Source organism: Aureobasidium namibiae, assembly GCF_000721765.1.
Source record: "Aureobasidium namibiae CBS 147.97 unplaced genomic scaffold scaffold_5, whole genome shotgun sequence".
Lineage (NCBI taxonomy): Eukaryota > Fungi > Ascomycota > Dothideomycetes > Dothideales > Saccotheciaceae > Aureobasidium > Aureobasidium namibiae.
Genome location: NW_013581204.1, coordinates 967,282 through 983,725, shown reverse-complemented (window position 1 = coordinate 983,725; position 16,444 = coordinate 967,282). Strand labels below are relative to the sequence as shown.

At 50.8% G+C, this 16,444-nt stretch overlaps 7 protein-coding genes across 7 annotated transcripts; 5 read left to right on the top strand and 2 right to left on the bottom strand.

The window, feature by feature from the left end:
* Positions 1 to 1,602: 1,602 nt before the first annotated feature.
* On the top strand, positions 1,603 to 3,276 carry M436DRAFT_62458 (DUF1688-domain-containing protein; the record flags this gene model as incomplete). Its single annotated transcript, XM_013573729.1, has 4 exons — positions 1,603 to 1,926; positions 2,001 to 2,490; positions 2,546 to 3,135; positions 3,193 to 3,276. 4 exons carry the CDS (start codon positions 1,603 to 1,605, stop codon positions 3,274 to 3,276), a joined length of 1,488 nt encoding a protein of 495 aa, XP_013429183.1.
* A 688-nt stretch (positions 3,277 to 3,964) lies between these two features.
* M436DRAFT_42256 (GTP-binding protein GTR1) lies at positions 3,965 to 5,092 on the top strand (the record flags this gene model as incomplete). Its single annotated transcript, XM_013573463.1, has 2 exons — positions 3,965 to 4,173; positions 4,243 to 5,092. The coding sequence occupies 2 exons, from the start codon at positions 3,965 to 3,967 to the stop codon at positions 5,090 to 5,092; spliced, it is 1,059 nt and encodes a 352-aa protein (XP_013428917.1).
* A 1,105-nt stretch (positions 5,093 to 6,197) lies between these two features.
* M436DRAFT_42251 (uncharacterized protein) lies at positions 6,198 to 7,256 on the top strand (the record flags this gene model as incomplete). Its single annotated transcript, XM_013573461.1, has 1 exon — positions 6,198 to 7,256. The coding sequence occupies one exon, from the start codon at positions 6,198 to 6,200 to the stop codon at positions 7,254 to 7,256; it is 1,059 nt and encodes a 352-aa protein (XP_013428915.1).
* Positions 7,257 to 7,583: 327 nt separating this feature from the next.
* On the bottom strand, positions 7,584 to 8,462 carry M436DRAFT_80487 (uncharacterized protein; the record flags this gene model as incomplete). Its single annotated transcript, XM_013573890.1, has 1 exon — positions 7,584 to 8,462. One exon carries the CDS (start codon positions 8,460 to 8,462, stop codon positions 7,584 to 7,586), a length of 879 nt encoding a protein of 292 aa, XP_013429344.1.
* Positions 8,463 to 9,747: 1,285 nt separating this feature from the next.
* On the bottom strand, positions 9,748 to 11,917 carry M436DRAFT_42299 (serine/threonine protein phosphatase 2A; the record flags this gene model as incomplete). Its single annotated transcript, XM_013573470.1, has 5 exons — positions 9,748 to 10,084; positions 10,140 to 10,267; positions 10,320 to 11,456; positions 11,512 to 11,823; positions 11,894 to 11,917. The coding sequence occupies 5 exons, from the start codon at positions 11,915 to 11,917 to the stop codon at positions 9,748 to 9,750; spliced, it is 1,938 nt and encodes a 645-aa protein (XP_013428924.1).
* A 628-nt stretch (positions 11,918 to 12,545) lies between these two features.
* M436DRAFT_71509 (uncharacterized protein) lies at positions 12,546 to 14,400 on the top strand (the record flags this gene model as incomplete). Its single annotated transcript, XM_013573810.1, has 4 exons — positions 12,546 to 12,704; positions 12,767 to 13,166; positions 13,219 to 13,949; positions 13,999 to 14,400. The coding sequence occupies 4 exons, from the start codon at positions 12,546 to 12,548 to the stop codon at positions 14,398 to 14,400; spliced, it is 1,692 nt and encodes a 563-aa protein (XP_013429264.1).
* A 902-nt stretch (positions 14,401 to 15,302) lies between these two features.
* On the top strand, positions 15,303 to 15,536 carry M436DRAFT_24837 (uncharacterized protein; the record flags this gene model as incomplete). Its single annotated transcript, XM_013573406.1, has 1 exon — positions 15,303 to 15,536. A coding segment is annotated over one exon (234 nt), but the record flags the coding sequence as incomplete, so codon positions are not given.
* Positions 15,537 to 16,444: the final 908 nt, after the last annotated feature.

Genomic DNA, 16,444 nt, shown 5'->3' with positions numbered 1-16,444 from the left:
ATGAATTTCTGGTCAGAGATTTCCTTCTTTGCTTCTAGCAAAACGGCGTCTCGAGGCTAGGACGAGCGGACAGGCGTTGGAAACCACTGCAGACTTGACTGGTTTCTCTATGCCAATTTCTACCAAGTTTTCACCATTGCAACTTGATTGCATATTTCCGCGTCGGCCGATGTATGTCACGATCTGGCTGCCCTGGCCGAGTCTCATCTCGGTCACAAGCGCGAAGTAGGAACAGCAAGAGTCTAATAGCCTTCAAGTGGGTTGGCGAAGAAGAGCATCCACATGTCATGCGATATTTAAACACGCGCTCGAGCCTCTTTTTGACTCCGAGTCTCGCCAAAATACAAGAATTCCACCCCCAACATGTTTAATCCAATCTATATCTGCGCCCAATACCATGAAACGACAGATATATGTACAAGACGCCATCCACCCAGTGAAAGCACGTTAGGACAAGCTGTCCATTGATCTGTACAGGTGTTCATCCCGGGCTCGGTAGTGCACCACTCGATCCATGAGATTATATTGAGAGGCTTCCACAATTGCCTATTGGGCGCATGTGCCATTTTAGCTAGCGTCAACGGCTCGCAAGCGTGGAGAGGAAGGTAAGGGTTTCGGTCGTTAGTCTCGGCACTGAGTCAGTCTCAGAAGTTTACTGTGTTTTGTTCCGTCCAAAGCAGCCTGCACGGATGAAGAACAGTTGTAGTCGTTAAGAGGCAGGTGTAGGAAGGATATGGCCACTCTGCAGGAGTCACAGGCAGATCTAGCCTCCTTTCACGGCGTCTTGTCTCTGAGTGGCTATGGGTGACCTGCATGGTCAGAGATCATCAGGTACATGCAGGGAGGGCACGCAGCGGTCTGTCCAGATCGCGTTAAATAGAGATCCGGCCCGCTGCTGCCGAGTCACTCATGGGCCCGTTCCTCCAAAAGGCAATGCTCGCTCGCAAGGAGCGACATGTGCACTCTGCCCCTTCCCTGCCAAATGGTAGTGTAGCCGGGCCGCGAGCGATCAACGGGGGTGGAAATGGTCCGATGGAGATCACTGCTCGGTGAAGACGAGCGCGGTGGCTGCGAGCCGTCGAGGTCGCTCGAGTAGAGGAGTGGTCGCGAAAAAGACGTTGGTGGGCGGGCTAGCTCTGGAGCGGGTGGTGAGTAAGTATGCTCGCTCGTGCTCTCCCAGACTGCAGATCCGGGAGCCTGGTCGTTGAAATTGTTACGGGCAGCAATAACGAGAACGCCGCAGTCTACTTCCTAGAAGGCGCCACCAGTGAAAAGTCCCCGCGGGCAGTAGTCGACCAACTAGCTCCACAGTCCACTGATTTCTCTTTATCCCTACTTTCTACTTTTATCGCGGACGTCCCGTCCTTCTTGTCCTCTCTTTTCCGCCTGCTGCTGCCCGTCATCATACCAAGCACTCGACGTAATAACAGAAACATCCGACATTGAGCTTCGACCTGACTCTGAACTCTGAAACATCTCACGACCCTCGATCAACCTTCTTCTTTCCATCCCACCAGCCGGCCAAGAAATCCTTCCTGGCGCTGCGGACTGCTCTTCTTGACAGTACTCTAGCGTTGCACAGAGATAGAGACATTCAACGCAATGGGTCTCTTTAGTCGCAAGGACAAAAAGTCGGCAGTAGATTCAGCCAAAGGTCCTGGATCAGATGCTGGCTCAATTCACAAGTCGCCCTCCAGCAAGCCCATGAATGGCAACCCCTCGGCGAATGCCTCCCTGCCACATGTTCCTCTCCCTAGAGCACCTGATCCGGCTCTCAATCCTGCCGCCTACCTGCGCAGCATCTACGCTGTGCGCGAGAGATCAAAGTATGTCTTCGAGCTAGCTAAGCGCAACAAATCGAAGCACTTTGATGTCGACATGACAAAGTTCGCCGACACGGCTCGCTTTGTCGTTTCAATCATTAACGTAAGTTGTTCACTGCGAGTGGAAAGAAAAGAAAAAAGACATGCGGAGCCTCAAATCTAACGTTTGGCTGATAGAGAGATTACGCTCCCGACTACGCTTCGATCCCCCCACATGGCCGTTGGCAGCACTTCGACGTCGGCGGCAGACCAAGAGTTGACCAGCTGATGGCAACATGGCCAAAGTCTGTCAACGACCAAGAACGTACTCGCAGACTCATCGATCTGTTCCTCGTGTCTGTTCTACTGGATGCTGGTGCCGGTCAAAAATGGGTTTACAAGAGCAAGGAGTCTGGAAAGATATACAGACGCAGCGAGGGTCTCGCAGTTGCCAGTTTGGAGATGTTCAAGGCTGGCGCATTCAGCAGCAACCCCGACGAGCCATGCCAGGTCGACAGTGCTGGTTTGAAAAAGATCAACGCGCAATACCTGGCCAAGGGCTTGCAAGTAACAGAAGCAAACCCTCTGGCCGGTCTGGAAGGCAGAGCAAGCCTTCTCGTCAAGCTCGGAGACGCCCTGCAAAATCAGGACATCTTTGGAATCGAGGCCAGACCCGGCTACCTACTTGGTGAGTTGAGGCCATGGTTCGCCAATTTTGCAATTACTGATATCCTGCCTCGCAGACTACCTCCTTTCTCACCCATCGACTCAAGCTTCATCAGTCCCTGTCGTCCCATTACCAACTCTCTGGAATGCCCTCATGGACGGTCTGGCACCCATCTGGCCTTCCACACGCACTACGATTGACGGTGTCTCGATCGGCGACGCTTGGCACTGTAACGCAATGCCGGCAGCGACGAATGCCCCCTGGGAAAAGATTGTGCCATTTCACAAGCTCACACAATGGCTTTGCTACTCTTTGATGGTTCCAATGACCAAGCTCATGCACGTGCATTTTGCTGGTACAGAGCTTCTGACCGGACTTCCGGAATACCGCAACGGTGGTCTCCTGATCGACACTGGACTCCTCACACTCAAGTCCGAGGATGCCAAGCGCGGTCTCGAACAATACCAGATCAACGCCATGAAGGAAGGACAACCCAACATGGAAGTCGTTCCCATGTTTAGCGTTGACGACGATGTGATTGTGGAATGGCGAGCGCTTACAGTGGGCTTCCTGGACGAGCTGTGCTTCGAGGTCAACTCTCAGCTCGGATTAGTAGGCAGCAAGAAATTGAGCCTGGCGCAAGTTCTCGAGGCCGGCACTTGGAAGGTGAGCAAGACTGCAAGATTTTGGGGAGAGAAGAATACTCGCTAACAAACAGTACAGGCAGGCAGAGAACTCGCAGAGGTCACACGACCCAACACCAAGGAACCCCCGATCATGATAATGTCGGATGGCACCGTCTTCTAATTGATACCCCTCTCGCACCGCAGGCCTGGTCGTTTTATTCCGTCCGATTGTTGAGCATCATCACATTTTCCATTCTCACGGGGAGACATTGTATCTTCTCTCTACTTTTTCTTCTAATGATTCCCTTTGTTCCTATGTCTATTTTCACCCTTGTTTTTGTGTCCTTGTTCTGCATGCACCATATCAACACCAGTCTTCAGCAGCACTTTGTTCATAGACTGCTTGTTTTCACCAACCCATCCCCAAACCTCATGAGCTCAGAGAAAAGCTCCACAACAACAGCAATATCAACCAGGAGGGAGGGGAAATACTGAAGTCCGACGACAAAGATTTGTCAGGGCTAGAAAAGCGTTCATACTCTGCATGTAGATAACGATGAAATCAAAAGAGGCAGGTCTCGATCCTGATACACACATTCCAGACATGTAGAAGACCCATCGGCACGCTTGGCCAAATCAAGTGATCTAGCCCCTGTTTCCACCCGTATAGCAATACGCAAGTGTGTCGCGAGCTATTGGTTGAATTAGATGGATGTATAAAGTTTAGAACGAGATTACCTCCAGGTTGCGCCGATAAGGATAGCGTTAGGGAAGTTGGTATGGCTTGGCGCAGGTCATTATCGACCGAGGCTGGCCGGCGTCGCGACTTGAGCATGGTCACTCCAAGATAGACACGACAGACGGACAAGATGTTGAGCTCGGGGTCAGCTCGTCGGCAGAAGCAGCGCAAGGTGCTGCTGATGGGCAAGTCGGGCGCGGGCAAGTCGTCGATGCGCTCAATAGTATTCAGCAACTACGTGGCCAAGGACGTCCGCCGACTGGGAGCTACCATCGACGTCGAACACAGTAACATCCGCTTCATGGGCAACCTCATGCTCAACCTATGGGATTGTGGAGGGTAAGGTGCTGGTGCACGGGGTTACATCGAGCTTCGTAGCCAGGCCAAGGCTGACTTTTGTGGCCGCAGACAGGATGGCTTCACCGAATCCTATCTCACCAACCAACGCTCCAGCGTCTTCGCGTCCGTCGCCGTCTTGATCTTCGTCTTCGATGTCGAATCGCGCGAGTTCAATGCCGACCTCATCAACTATGCCTCGATCGTACAAGCCTTGCGCGAAAACTCTCCCCAAGCAAAGATCTTTGTCCTAATCCACAAGATGGATCTGATCATGTCCAACATGCGCGATGTCGTCTTCGCCGAGCGTAGCGACGCAATCCGCAACATCAGCGTCGAACACGGCTTCGGAGGGGACCAACAAGATGCAGGCAAGCACGTCGACTTCTGGGGCACGAGCATCTGGGACCAGAGCTTGTACAAGGCCTGGACCCAAGTCATCTACTACCTCGTGCCCAATGCTGGCGCAATCGAGAATCTGCTGCGCCAGCTGGCTGAGGTCATTGACGCCCACGAGCTTATCCTCTACGAACGCACCACCTGCCTCATGGTCACACACGTCTCACGCCCTTACGAAGCAGACGGCAACCCACACCCGGATCGCTTCGAACGCCTGTCATCCATCCTCAAATCACACAAACACTCTGTTGCCAAACACACGGGCATGCCTGCCGGATCAGCCAACTTTGCCGAGCTCCAGATCAAGACTGGCGAATTCATGTTCTTAATCACTCGTCTTAGTGAGAACACAAATTTGGCTGTTGTCATGGGCAGTGGAGAAGCCATGTACAATGCCGCCCGGATAAACATTGCCAACGCACGCGACAAGTTCGCCGAGCTCGATATCGCTAGCAAGAGTCGCGAAAAGGCCGAGACCAGGGCCACGGATGACGCCGCGAGAAATGGCTCGTTTGCTCATTGAGAGCACGTCGGAACTGCCACATCTGGTCATCGTCCTCGTACTCTCACTCTGCGGTTACATCTCCATACCCACCTTGCCACGTGCGCCTGGACCTGCGCCTTTCTTTTACCTTTTTGCGTTTTCCTCATGCCCGTTTTTTTGTTCAGAGATACCCACAAATCTTCCACTGCTGTTGGTTGGCTCTTCTCGCTACATGTAACATACTTGGGAGAAAAGCATAACTTTGTTTCCTTTGCCTTTTTTCCACGCTGTGTGGCCGTTGATCTTTCCGTCTTCTGCCGCGTGGGGCTCGAAGCCTGTTTCAAAGTCTGGTTAATGTCCGGCATGAATGCTACCCGAACTTCAACTGTCGTCGGCAACTCTGATGTGCGTACCCTCGGCGATGCTGTTCGGGTATAGCCACATCTGGAATGTAGACTTGGTTTGATGTTGCATCTCAGTCTTTGAAACGGTGAGTTTGTCCTGCCCCGGCTTGAAGTGGGAAGTGGGGGATCCATGTCAGCCACCAACATGTCAGAAATTCCAACAGGCTTCGAGATCTACCTAAATACAAGCACAAGGTTAGCTGATCAACCGACTTCCGAGCATCCAATCACGAACCTCGTACATGGAGACGTTTTGGCTGCGCCTTGCAAGATGTAGGTATGCATGCACGTCTGACATAGCTTAATGCTATTGTTCGTGGTGCTTGTCTAAGCTTGGCCTCTCGACATTCTGTCAGATCGCGTCTCACTCAAGACGAGAGCTGAAGATGAGAAGCGCTTAGCTGATGTTATACCAGGTCTTAGTAGCTGAGTACGTGGCTATGCCCCATGCAATGGCGTGTATACAGTAAGTTGTCATGAGTATAAACAGTATGAATCTGCTGCAGAAGGTAGGAATATCATCGAACCAGCAATTTCAATCAGTGCTACAGTCAAGCTTCCATCTACCCGATTAGCAATTTCTACCTGTCCGCTATCATATTCTTTACCATCAGCGAATCACTCCACATCCAGCAATGTCATACCGTGCAACAGCTCTCTTGGCCCTCTCCGGCCTTGCCTCCTTCAGCAATGCCAAACCCATCTCTTACAGCTCCTCTTATTCCAACTATGGTCACTCCATGACTTCTGCCTCATCCCACTACTCCACCTCTGCCTCCTCCTACCAAAGCTTCCCCACCCAAGTCTCCTCAAGCAAGAACCTGCTCCTCAGCAACGGCTTCCCCAACCTCTCTACCTCTGCTCTCACCGACGTCAACAACGCCGCCCACGGCACCCTCTCCAACGCCACCGGCAAACCAACCTTCTCCGCCAACGACCTCACAAACTTCCAACTAGTCGCCTTTAATGAGTTCTTCGAAGTTGCGTTTTTCACTTCGCTGCTCACCAACATCACTACCAACGTCCCTGGCTTTGAAATTCCTGCGCACCTCAATGCAACGTACATCCTCGATACGCTCATTGCAGTCCAAGCTCAGGAAGAGTTGCATGCGATCAATGCAAACAACAAATTGCCCGTGCCGCTCAAGACCTGCGAGTACAAATTCCCGACCAAAGATTTCAACAGCGCCATCGCTTTGGCAGCAACATTCACAGACGTGGTGTTGGGAACTCTGCAGGACATCGCTACAATCTTTGCTGGCGACAATGCAGGCGTAGTCCGAGGAGTCGCTGCGACCATCGGGCAAGAAGGAGAGCAAAATGGCTTCTACCGCAGTCTCCAAGGCAAGATTCCCTCAGCTCAACCCTTTCTCACTGCATCCGCCCGCGACTTTGCCTTTTCGGCTCTGAATCAAGCCTTTGTTGTTCCCGGCTCTTGTGATATTTCCGGCATCCCTTTGAAAGTCTTTGGTGTTTTGACTCTGGAGACTCCCAATGTGGGACTTGGCGATCAGACCATCAGTCTCAGTTTCGATGCCAGCGGCTACAAAGGCGGCAACAACTACGAGGATTTGGAATTTGTGTTGATTTCGGGACAAAATGTTCCGATTGTGCAGGATCTCAAGAATGTCAAGAGAGAGGGGGATAAAGTTACGTTCGACGCGGAGTTTTTGCAGCAGACTGATCTGTTGTTTGGACTCACGCTTGGTGCTGTTGTTGAGAAGGGAGGTGCTTTGGCTTCGGTTGATGATGTGGCTGGTGCTGCTGTGTTTGGTCCTGCGCTTATTGAAGTTGCTTAGAGGGCATAGGTGATGTTCTGAGGGATGAGGGTTGGAAGGGTACGGGGTATGAGGGTTGGTAGGGTATGGAGTATGAGGGAAAGCAACGATAGAGGGTGTTGTTGTTTGCTTCTTTTCCTTTCTTTTCAGTCTGTCGTTTCCTTCATTTTCGGGTGTGTTTTTCTGCTTTATACTTCTTTTCTGGTCTGTTATACTCGCATAACAAATACTAGGTAACACGCTCTTTCAGCATTTCACAGGCGTTTTTTTTTCTCCCGGTCTTGTTTGGCATTTCTTAGCTAGCAATATAAAAAACACTTTTCTCCTCTACACCTTTCTCAATCTCCCTCACACACCCAGCCATCTCATAATACCCTCCGCGACGATCACCATACCCAACTGTCCCACCATCACAAACACTAATACCATAACCCACTCGACTTCAGCACTGGCTTCGATGTTGAGAACATCAACTCCTTCATCTTGCCAGTCTTCGTCGGTGGAGGTGACTTGTGTAGCCTGAGTACTATTCTCTTCGTTGTCAGAGGTTTGAATATCGTTGGCCCAATAGACTTCTCTCCAATAGCAGTCGTTTTTTTGTTGTTGGGTGAGTGTGACACCACTGTTGCTGTCATTGATATCATCGCCGCCATTGTCATTGATTCCATCAATCCCAGTAGAGGTGGAAGAAGAAGCAAATACAGAAGCAGAGAGGGAAGAACAAGTATGTTCGCCTCCATTCAACCAATTATACACTTCCAACAGAATCTGTTGTCTGATATCTGCATCGTAGCTGTCTAGTTGGCGTTTGAGGATATAATGGCATTGACATTTGTTGCTGCTGCTGTTGTTTTCTGTGACAAAGGTTGCAGAACTGGGTGTCTGGTTTATGGTTGTAGTTATGGAGATGCTGTTTTTGTCGGTGATGCAGCTGTCGCTTTCGTTGGGAGTGTCGATTTTTGTGCTTTGTTCGTTGTCGTTGGTGATGCAAGTGTCGTCTTCGTCATCTGAGCTGTCTTGTTCTACGTTGGATGAGCTGATTGATGCTTCGGAGCTGGTCTCATTGCTGTCTGAGAAGGCGTATCTGGTGTTCCAGCCTATCCTGTCATGCTCGCGGCTGTTCTCAGACCAGAAACTCTTGCGTGCCTTTGGCTTGCGGTCTTTTGGCTTGGTGACAGACGTCGTTGGGTCGCAGCGCGAAAGGGAGGGGGTGTTTGAGTTTGCCATGATTCTTGTAGGTCAAGATATGACGGGGTGTGCTTGGATGGTCAATGTCTTTGTGAGTAGGCAGTAGATCTTTTGTTTGCATGGTGCCAGATGTGAAGTGGAAAGAAGAGCAGAAATGTGCAGAGGTGAGATCTTGTCATCTTTGTCGCCAGTGACTCAAGATATGGCATCCAGTCATCTTGTGGAAATCAACTCAAACTAACGCACATCTCAAGATTCTGGTAAGTGTCTGTCTGAAGCAACATGTATGTGTATGTACATACTTGTCGGCTTTTTGCACCAATGACAATAGACACTTCTGAGCCATCGAAGCGAAAGAGCGACTGCAGAGTGCTTGTATGGTGTCGTCGAGATTTGTAGTCAGTGTTGTGTTGGTATAGAGTTGTGACTCGAGCAGGGTGGCGCAGCCTTGCACGTGGCTGTTGTGTGTATTGAGAAACGACCAAAGGAAGTCGCGAGTCACAATATGTTCCGAGTCGACATGGCCACAATCACTACAAGTCAGTTGTGCAAGAGGAACTTGATGGGAAAAGAGAATAGAAGTTGCGCCAAGCAAGGCTTCACTACCTGATATACTCCCCTGACTCCGACTCCATCGCGAATTCTTGTCAAGAACAAACAACCTCAAACTCCTCACACGTGTCTGTGTCTTATCCTCTCGACATCGTCCAAAGTGCCCACCGAATGAGTTGTACTACTTGAGCGACTCCGTGACTTGCTCCTCGAATTGCTTCTTGACACTTGTGAAGTCGAGCCGACGCTCTTCGACGATGTACGATTGCCGCTGCGTTTCCGAACGTGACTCGAACTCGAACCGCTCGTGTTGCCGCCGGTGCTCGACGATTGTTTGTGATGACTGTGACGGTGGTCTCGTTTCTGCACATTCTCAAAAGACCATTGTGTTAGGATTGAACTTGTCATGGCAATTTTTGTTTGTAGCGAGGAGATAATTTTTGTGAACCGCCCAGGCAACAGACAGAAAGAGACGATAAAGAAAAAAAGTGCTTGAATTTGGATACAGGAATCGGGAAAAGTGAAACAAGAAGTTGTGTGAGCTTGAAGATCTCCAGAAGTTCAAGGCGACAGATTGTGATAGAAACGCCCAGCGCCGGTATGGAATATATTCGTCCTGATAAGACCCGATAGCAGAAAGAACAAAGAGGATAATGCGAGACAAAGATGTGATAAGGGGAATGTGAAGGGGATGATGGTGTGTTTTGAATGTCTAACATATACTCATTCACAGACCCAATGATCGAGAGGGAGAGAAGATACTCGCACTTGATCAACGTACCGAGCTGGTCTGTCTCTCAAACTCTTTCGGCCTCCTTTCAGAGTCGTCCTGTAATCTGAGTTGTTCCAGACGCAGTGGGTCCGTATCGTCCGTGCGTGCGGGTGTGGCGCTCTGTGCAGTACTTGAGTTGACGGCGGCTGATGGGGGAAGACCGCTCTTCATGGACTGAGCAAGAGAAGCAAGTCTATCCCATTTCTCTTGTCTGGCCTTCTTGACTTCGGGTGCGTTGTTCTGTTGCTCGGTGTAGTCGTGAGAACAGTCGTCAAACAGCTGAGGATTAACTTCCATGAACAATTTCATAGCGTTATATACCATTCCGTGAATCGTTCTGTAGTATGTCAGCCAGAATGTTCCTTTTGCAGTAATCATCAACAACCGCATACCTGTTCCAATGCCCCTTCGAGTTTTCGTAGAGAGGAGCAAACATTATCGGTAGAATGACATCTACGTTGTCACTGACAAGGTTGCAGAAGTACTCGTTGTTCCAGAAGTATAGGGCACGTTCGGCCACCTGAAAATTTGTTAGAGTTGGCTTTTACGAGACGCTGTAAGGACGAGCATACTTGGAAGTGTGGGCTAGCCACAGATTTGGCGAGTTGACTGAACAGAGCTTCCTGGACCTTTGCAAATTCGGCAGGGTCCATGACCTCGAAAATATCTTCGACCTCGTTCAAGAACATAACTTCTTTAGTGCTGTTGACCTTGGGCCAGTAACGCAAGAGACCAAGCACAACCTCCTCAGTCAAAGCAGCATCTTTCTCCAAGAACTGAACAATACAGTACGCGAGTTGCGGGTGGTACATGCTGAGACTCTTGACTTTGTGTAGAGGGATGAGGACGCGGGTCAGGAAAAGCTTGTGTTCCTCCTTGAGTGGTAGGGCGAAACCGTTGATAATGGAGCCGAGTATTTCAAGAAGCTCAGCAATTCCGTTGAAGCGCTCCGTCTCGTAAATGAATTGGAAGAAGACGTTGTTGATGGAACGTCTAATGAATGATCTCAAGTTGAGGAACTTGCCGTAGATGCGGTGAAGAGTGGTCTTGAGGAAATCGCGCTCGCGAGGATCCTCTGAATCAAACAGGTCGAGCAACGCCAGGACAAAGCTGTGGTCAATATATTGCTTGGCGTAGTTTGTGTTGAAATCGGGACTCTCGATGAAGCGGAGGAAGAACTCGTAAACCACTTGAATATGGGGCCAGGCAACTTCAAGGACGGGCTCGTCTTCTTCAGGGTCGAAAGCATCGCCCTGAGGGTTCATTGGAGGAGGAATTGGGCGGAACAAGTTCTTGCTGAACATCTCGACGACTCTGGGATACATTGGCTCGGAGATGACCTGGCGGTTCTGAGCGACGTAATCGAGCAGTTCGTGGAGCGCAAGACGCTTGATCTCCTTGGACTTCATGTCGGCGCTTGCATCATTGAAATCGAAAATGATGTTGCACTGGTCGAGTTTCTGCATAAAGAGCTCCTGGCGTCTGTTGGGAGGAACCTCGTGGAAGCCGGGCAGCTTTTCCAGCTCGCGCTGTCTCTGATCTGAAATGTCGAATCTTGACGAATGTTGGCGCTTGGGAGTGCGCACGCCCTCGGGCACAGTATCTTTGGGGGTGGCCTGCAGTCTGTCGAAGAGCAGCGACTTCTGGCCAGCCTTGGGCGGGGCGAGGTCGTGAGGCATGGTTTCGGCGGCGCCGGGAGGAGGCACATGCTGAAGAGAGTGAGCAAAAAGGATCGCATTGTGTTGGGCAACAGACATGACTTACGGGAGCACTTGGGCTGATGACGACACTGGGGTTTACACCCTGCTGGTTGTAGCGGTTGGGACTTTGAGTGCCATTAGCACCCTGGTTTTGCTGGAGGTATTGGTGTTGCGACATGGCGGGCGGCTGCTGGACTGTTGGCACAGCATCGCTTGATGATTTGCGGGTCTCTGCGAGATTTTGGGTCGAGGACGAGGGGGTGCCGGCGGGCGACTGGGCAGCGGCGCCGTGAGGGGAAGCGGTGCCAGAGGGTTGCTCCTTGCTCGCCTTCTTTGATATCTTGTTACTGTCCTTAGCTCGCGAGAGCTGCTCATGCTGAGACCGTTAGCCATGCTGTGTCTTGGCGATGGGAGTTCAATGGGTAGCTGGAAGGGGGAATGCCTACCACGCGCTGTCTGAATCCCTTCATCATGGGTGGTGACGAGTGACAAAGTGTTGGCGCTTGGCCTGGGAGGTTCCCGCTTGGTCGCGGCGTCGAAAGAGTGGTTGTGTGGTGGACGAGGCGCTGCGGACGTGGTTGCTGAGGGTGGTGTGCAGGGGATGATAATACGGCAGCGTGTCGAACTGCTAGACGTCGGTGCTAGGGACACGGCACGGGTGTCGGACAGAGTACCGGACTTCTCCAGGAGCTAGGGCAGCAGAGGCTCTGGGGATTGGAAGGGTGATAGGAGAGTGGTGAACAATGGCTTGTCTTGGTTGAAGCAGGACAATTAGCTATCGTCCATGGTTGTTGACGCTTCCAAGTCCCTACTCACACGGTTCCCTGAGCCTCAGCCTTGGCGCGGCGGGGGCTTGCGCCAATTTATCATGTATCAACCCAGAATGCCACTCCCGCAGCAACAGATCCGTTTGCAAATCTCCCTCGCCTTTTGACCCCTAGTCCGTTTGTTGCCGGCTATCGTATCAGTATCATATCGTGCCCGTAACGCATCATACCCATACTGCCTCCACTGTATCGCTCTCGCCCTCAACTCCGCACTTTCAACAACGAGTCAGGCCAACCACATGCCCTTTCTCAAAACACAACTTATTCTATCATGACCGATCAACGGCCAGATCCGGCTCCCAACCGCCATCAATTGGCTGACTGGTTGAGCGTGTCTTGCGACAGAGTCGTCACTGTAGAGCACCCCTCTGTTGTCAGAGATATCGACAAGGGTCTGCTTTCCCTTGGCGGTGAACACCACATCAAACATGTAGGTTGCAGCTTTTCCTTCAATCTATCTCGCCATATCATCTGATCGACTTGATATGACAGCTGCTTGCTCCTGCCGGCCAGACATTATCTGTCGGTCTTTCGTTGCGTCCACATGATCCCCTCGTCAAGAAGCTCGTCTCGAAAGAGATGCCTGTTCAAAACGTTCTTCTTCGCGTGACCATCCCAAAACGAACTGGTCGTAAACGGAAGCGAGGTTCGAACGACCCTTTTGAATTTCATCGTGACAGAAATGAGACATCAGAGGATGATACTATGTCGATACCCTTGACGGCTGAACAGCTGCGAAGCCGACTTATTGACAATGCGGATACATACACCATCCAGCCTGTTGCCACAATCAAGCAAACCCACAGATTCCGTGCTCTACCAGATTTCCAGCTACGTGCTGGTTCCCAGCCAGTCATGAAGCAGATCGGCAAGAGTCTTGTCAATCCTACCCGTGAGTTCTATCTTCTCATCAAGAGCCGGTGATTGTGGCCTAATGCAGATAGTGTCGAGTATCAAGAACTTCAAAGTCGACATGACTCCTGGTCGACCAGCTGACGAAGAGCTCATTGCACCGCCAAACTTTACTTCGTTCGAGCAGTCTTTGAACTATCTGTACAAGCAGAACCCCGGTGTCACACATGTGACGGACGAAAAAGGTCGCGTCAAGACTGTCAACACACAAGCTGCAAAGAAGCGCCAAGTCGTCTCGGTAGCTCACGATGTCAAGAACGTGCCTACGAAGCCACCCAAGGGTCTCATGGCCATTGAGAAGCAGTCTGAAGCTCTTCAGCAATGTGTCAAGAACCTGCTGGAACTTCTCGAGACCAGACCCGCAGTCACTCGACGTGTGGCATGCAACCTCGTCGATTGGGGTAATGAGGCCCTCTTCAAGGAAGCTACGCAGTATGTGGGATACAGCTTCAAGTCTGGTCCCTTCCGCGATACGCTCGTCAAATACGGTCTCGATCCTCGGGCCGATCCGAAGTATCGTTGCTATCAAACTTTCTCCTTTCAGCTTGTAGCAAAAGACAAGGTCGTTGCTGCAGCAAAAAAGATGCGTGATGGCAAGAATCAGTGGATCAGGAGTGATCGCTACAAGAAAGATGAAGAGCCGTCACATGTTTTTGATGGCAAGAGCATGACCACAAATGGCAAGACATGGCAGGTCTGCGACATCAAGGAGCCTGTCCTTGCAGGTCTGCTGGCGACCGAGAATTTGCGATCCGAATTCGACGTATGTATTCTTTCCTCCCTTTCTTCAGTACTATGTCTAATATCCACAGCCTGTCAACTATGGTTGGTATCTCAACGGCACAGTCGCCAAAGCACGTATCATCATGCGAGACATGATCGGTATGATGCTTTCTGGGCAGGCGCCTGACACAGCATCGTACGAGACAGTGTCCGCTATACCGGATGAAGTTGACAAGACGACCTATCCACAAACCTACTTCGAGAGAAGCGCTCATCCCGAAAAGGTGATGCAACTCTCAGGAGAAATCAGAAACTTGGTAAAGACGGACATTGCTCAAAGAGTTAGAGACAAGTTCAGGGGCGAAGGAGAGGTGTATGGCGAGAATACACAAGGTGGTGCAGAAGACGGAGAGGTTGAAGGAGATGGGATGGAAGACGATGGTGAGATGGAGGGCGACCTCGAAGACTTTGGAGGTGAGACAGAGGCTTAGTCTAATCGTCCATGCATCAACGAAAGTAGGTACGAGGGTAAGAAAGAAGCGGTGTCTGACCTGTGTTGCCCTTTCCGCTTTTACTCTCGACATCTTTTTCATGTCTTTCTTGCTGTCGGATAAAGCCGTCTTGCAAACAACCGTGCTTTCCTTCACTACCTCCTTCCATTCAGGACAGCCAAGGGTGGAAGTCCATAAATGGACATGCAGCATCTCTATGTGTCTTGTTCTGTGCTTCCGATCCTTTCCGTCACACTCTCCCGTTTCTTGCACTCTCAATGGACTTTGTTTTATCAAGACATCTATCAAAATGCACAGTAATTTGGCGGATTGAGCAAGAACCGCTAAGTCACCAGGTCCATGTGGCTCTTTCATATTCAAGTATAGCAATCATAGCGGCGATCGTAACAGGTGAGTATATATCTTCGTCTCTGGGGCCTTGCAATGGGGGCTATCGCCTGCTTCAGTCTCAACAAACTAAGCAGTCACGACTCTGGTCTCTGTGTATAATGCTTCAAGGCAATATATATCGAGCCCTATGAGTCCAGGCGATTGTCGACTTCACTTGCTGCGGATTTGCAAGATCATCGAATTTTCCGATCACAACAAACAGGATTCGACTTCACTTGCACTCGCGCGCGACCTATAAGGATTCACAATATACAGCTCCGTCGCCAATCCTCCTTTCAGCCTTGTTTCTTTCATCACTATACACAAGTTCCAGCGCAAGTCTCCCTTCTATGGACATCGCACCTCATCGACACGATCCATCCATCGCAGATCGAATGCACGCGAATAGTTCAACTGTCGTGGCCACGGTGCGTAGCACTCTGATGCATTCATTGCACGCATACTGACGCGCTCCCCAGGAGCCTCCTGGTGATGATCATGGCGGTCTTTCGCTGATCGACATGCCCAACGAGATCCTTTCAACCATCGTCGACTTGGCCGGATCCGAATCCTTACCAGCCCTACGCCTAACGAACAAACAACTCCGTGTAGTATCCGATACACCATTCGCGACCACACATTTCCTCGAACGCAGGCATGTACAAACCGCATTCAGCATGAATGGCCTGGCTGAAATCACTGCCCACCCATTCTTCGGCAAATTTGTCAGAACGGTGATAATTAGCGGCGTCAGACCAAAGCTCGGCGGAAACCCTCTGCTGAATGGTGTTCCTCGAACTTGCATTCATTGTGTCAAACAGCGTGCTTCACCTCTTTGCATGCACCTGAATCCCGAGCATGTCGTTCTGAACTTCGATCAAGTTCATGACAGACTTAACGAAGCACTATCCAACCTCGGGCGTCGCTCATGCTCCATATCCGTGGGAGTCTGCGACACCACAAGCTCGTGCTATGGCTCTGCGCTCTACAACAAACACTGTCTGATGATCACTGATTGGCAGCTCGTCGGAAACAAACTTTTTCTCTCGCGGCCTGAGTTAACTCACTACATGGAGACTTATACAGAGGTATTGCAAGCAGCTCAGGAGGCTGACTGCCAGATTGAGGGCACCATGCTTCGTGTCTCCAGCATGAGCTATCCTTACGCTACGTCGCCAGACGAGGAGAGGGAGGAGCAGGACAGGATGCGCCACTTCTTCGATTCACTGTCTGACACTCTGAGCTTCGAGTTCAGTTTCGGTATCAATCAATCGTGGCCACCTGGGTATCAAGCCAAGTACAACCATCGGACTGGCGAGCTTGATGTCTCTGGGCTCGACTTAGATTCGGACCATTCTCTCAACCCAGACATTGCTCGAATGCTCACCCGGCTCACAAACAAATCGATGAAGCGAGTCAGGCTCTCGAGTATCGAGTTGAGAGATACGGATTTTCTCATGCACTTCTGCAGTCCGACACTGGAGAAACTCACACTGCACGATGTAACCTTCCACACAGACCACCTTGACAAAAATCTATGGAGCAGTCTCCTCGATCAGCTCTCGCGCACGATCAACTTGAAGTACCTCGAACTCTCCCAATGTCAGTACGGAATCTGCTGGGAAAAGAACGAGGACGCGGAATCGGATGACGA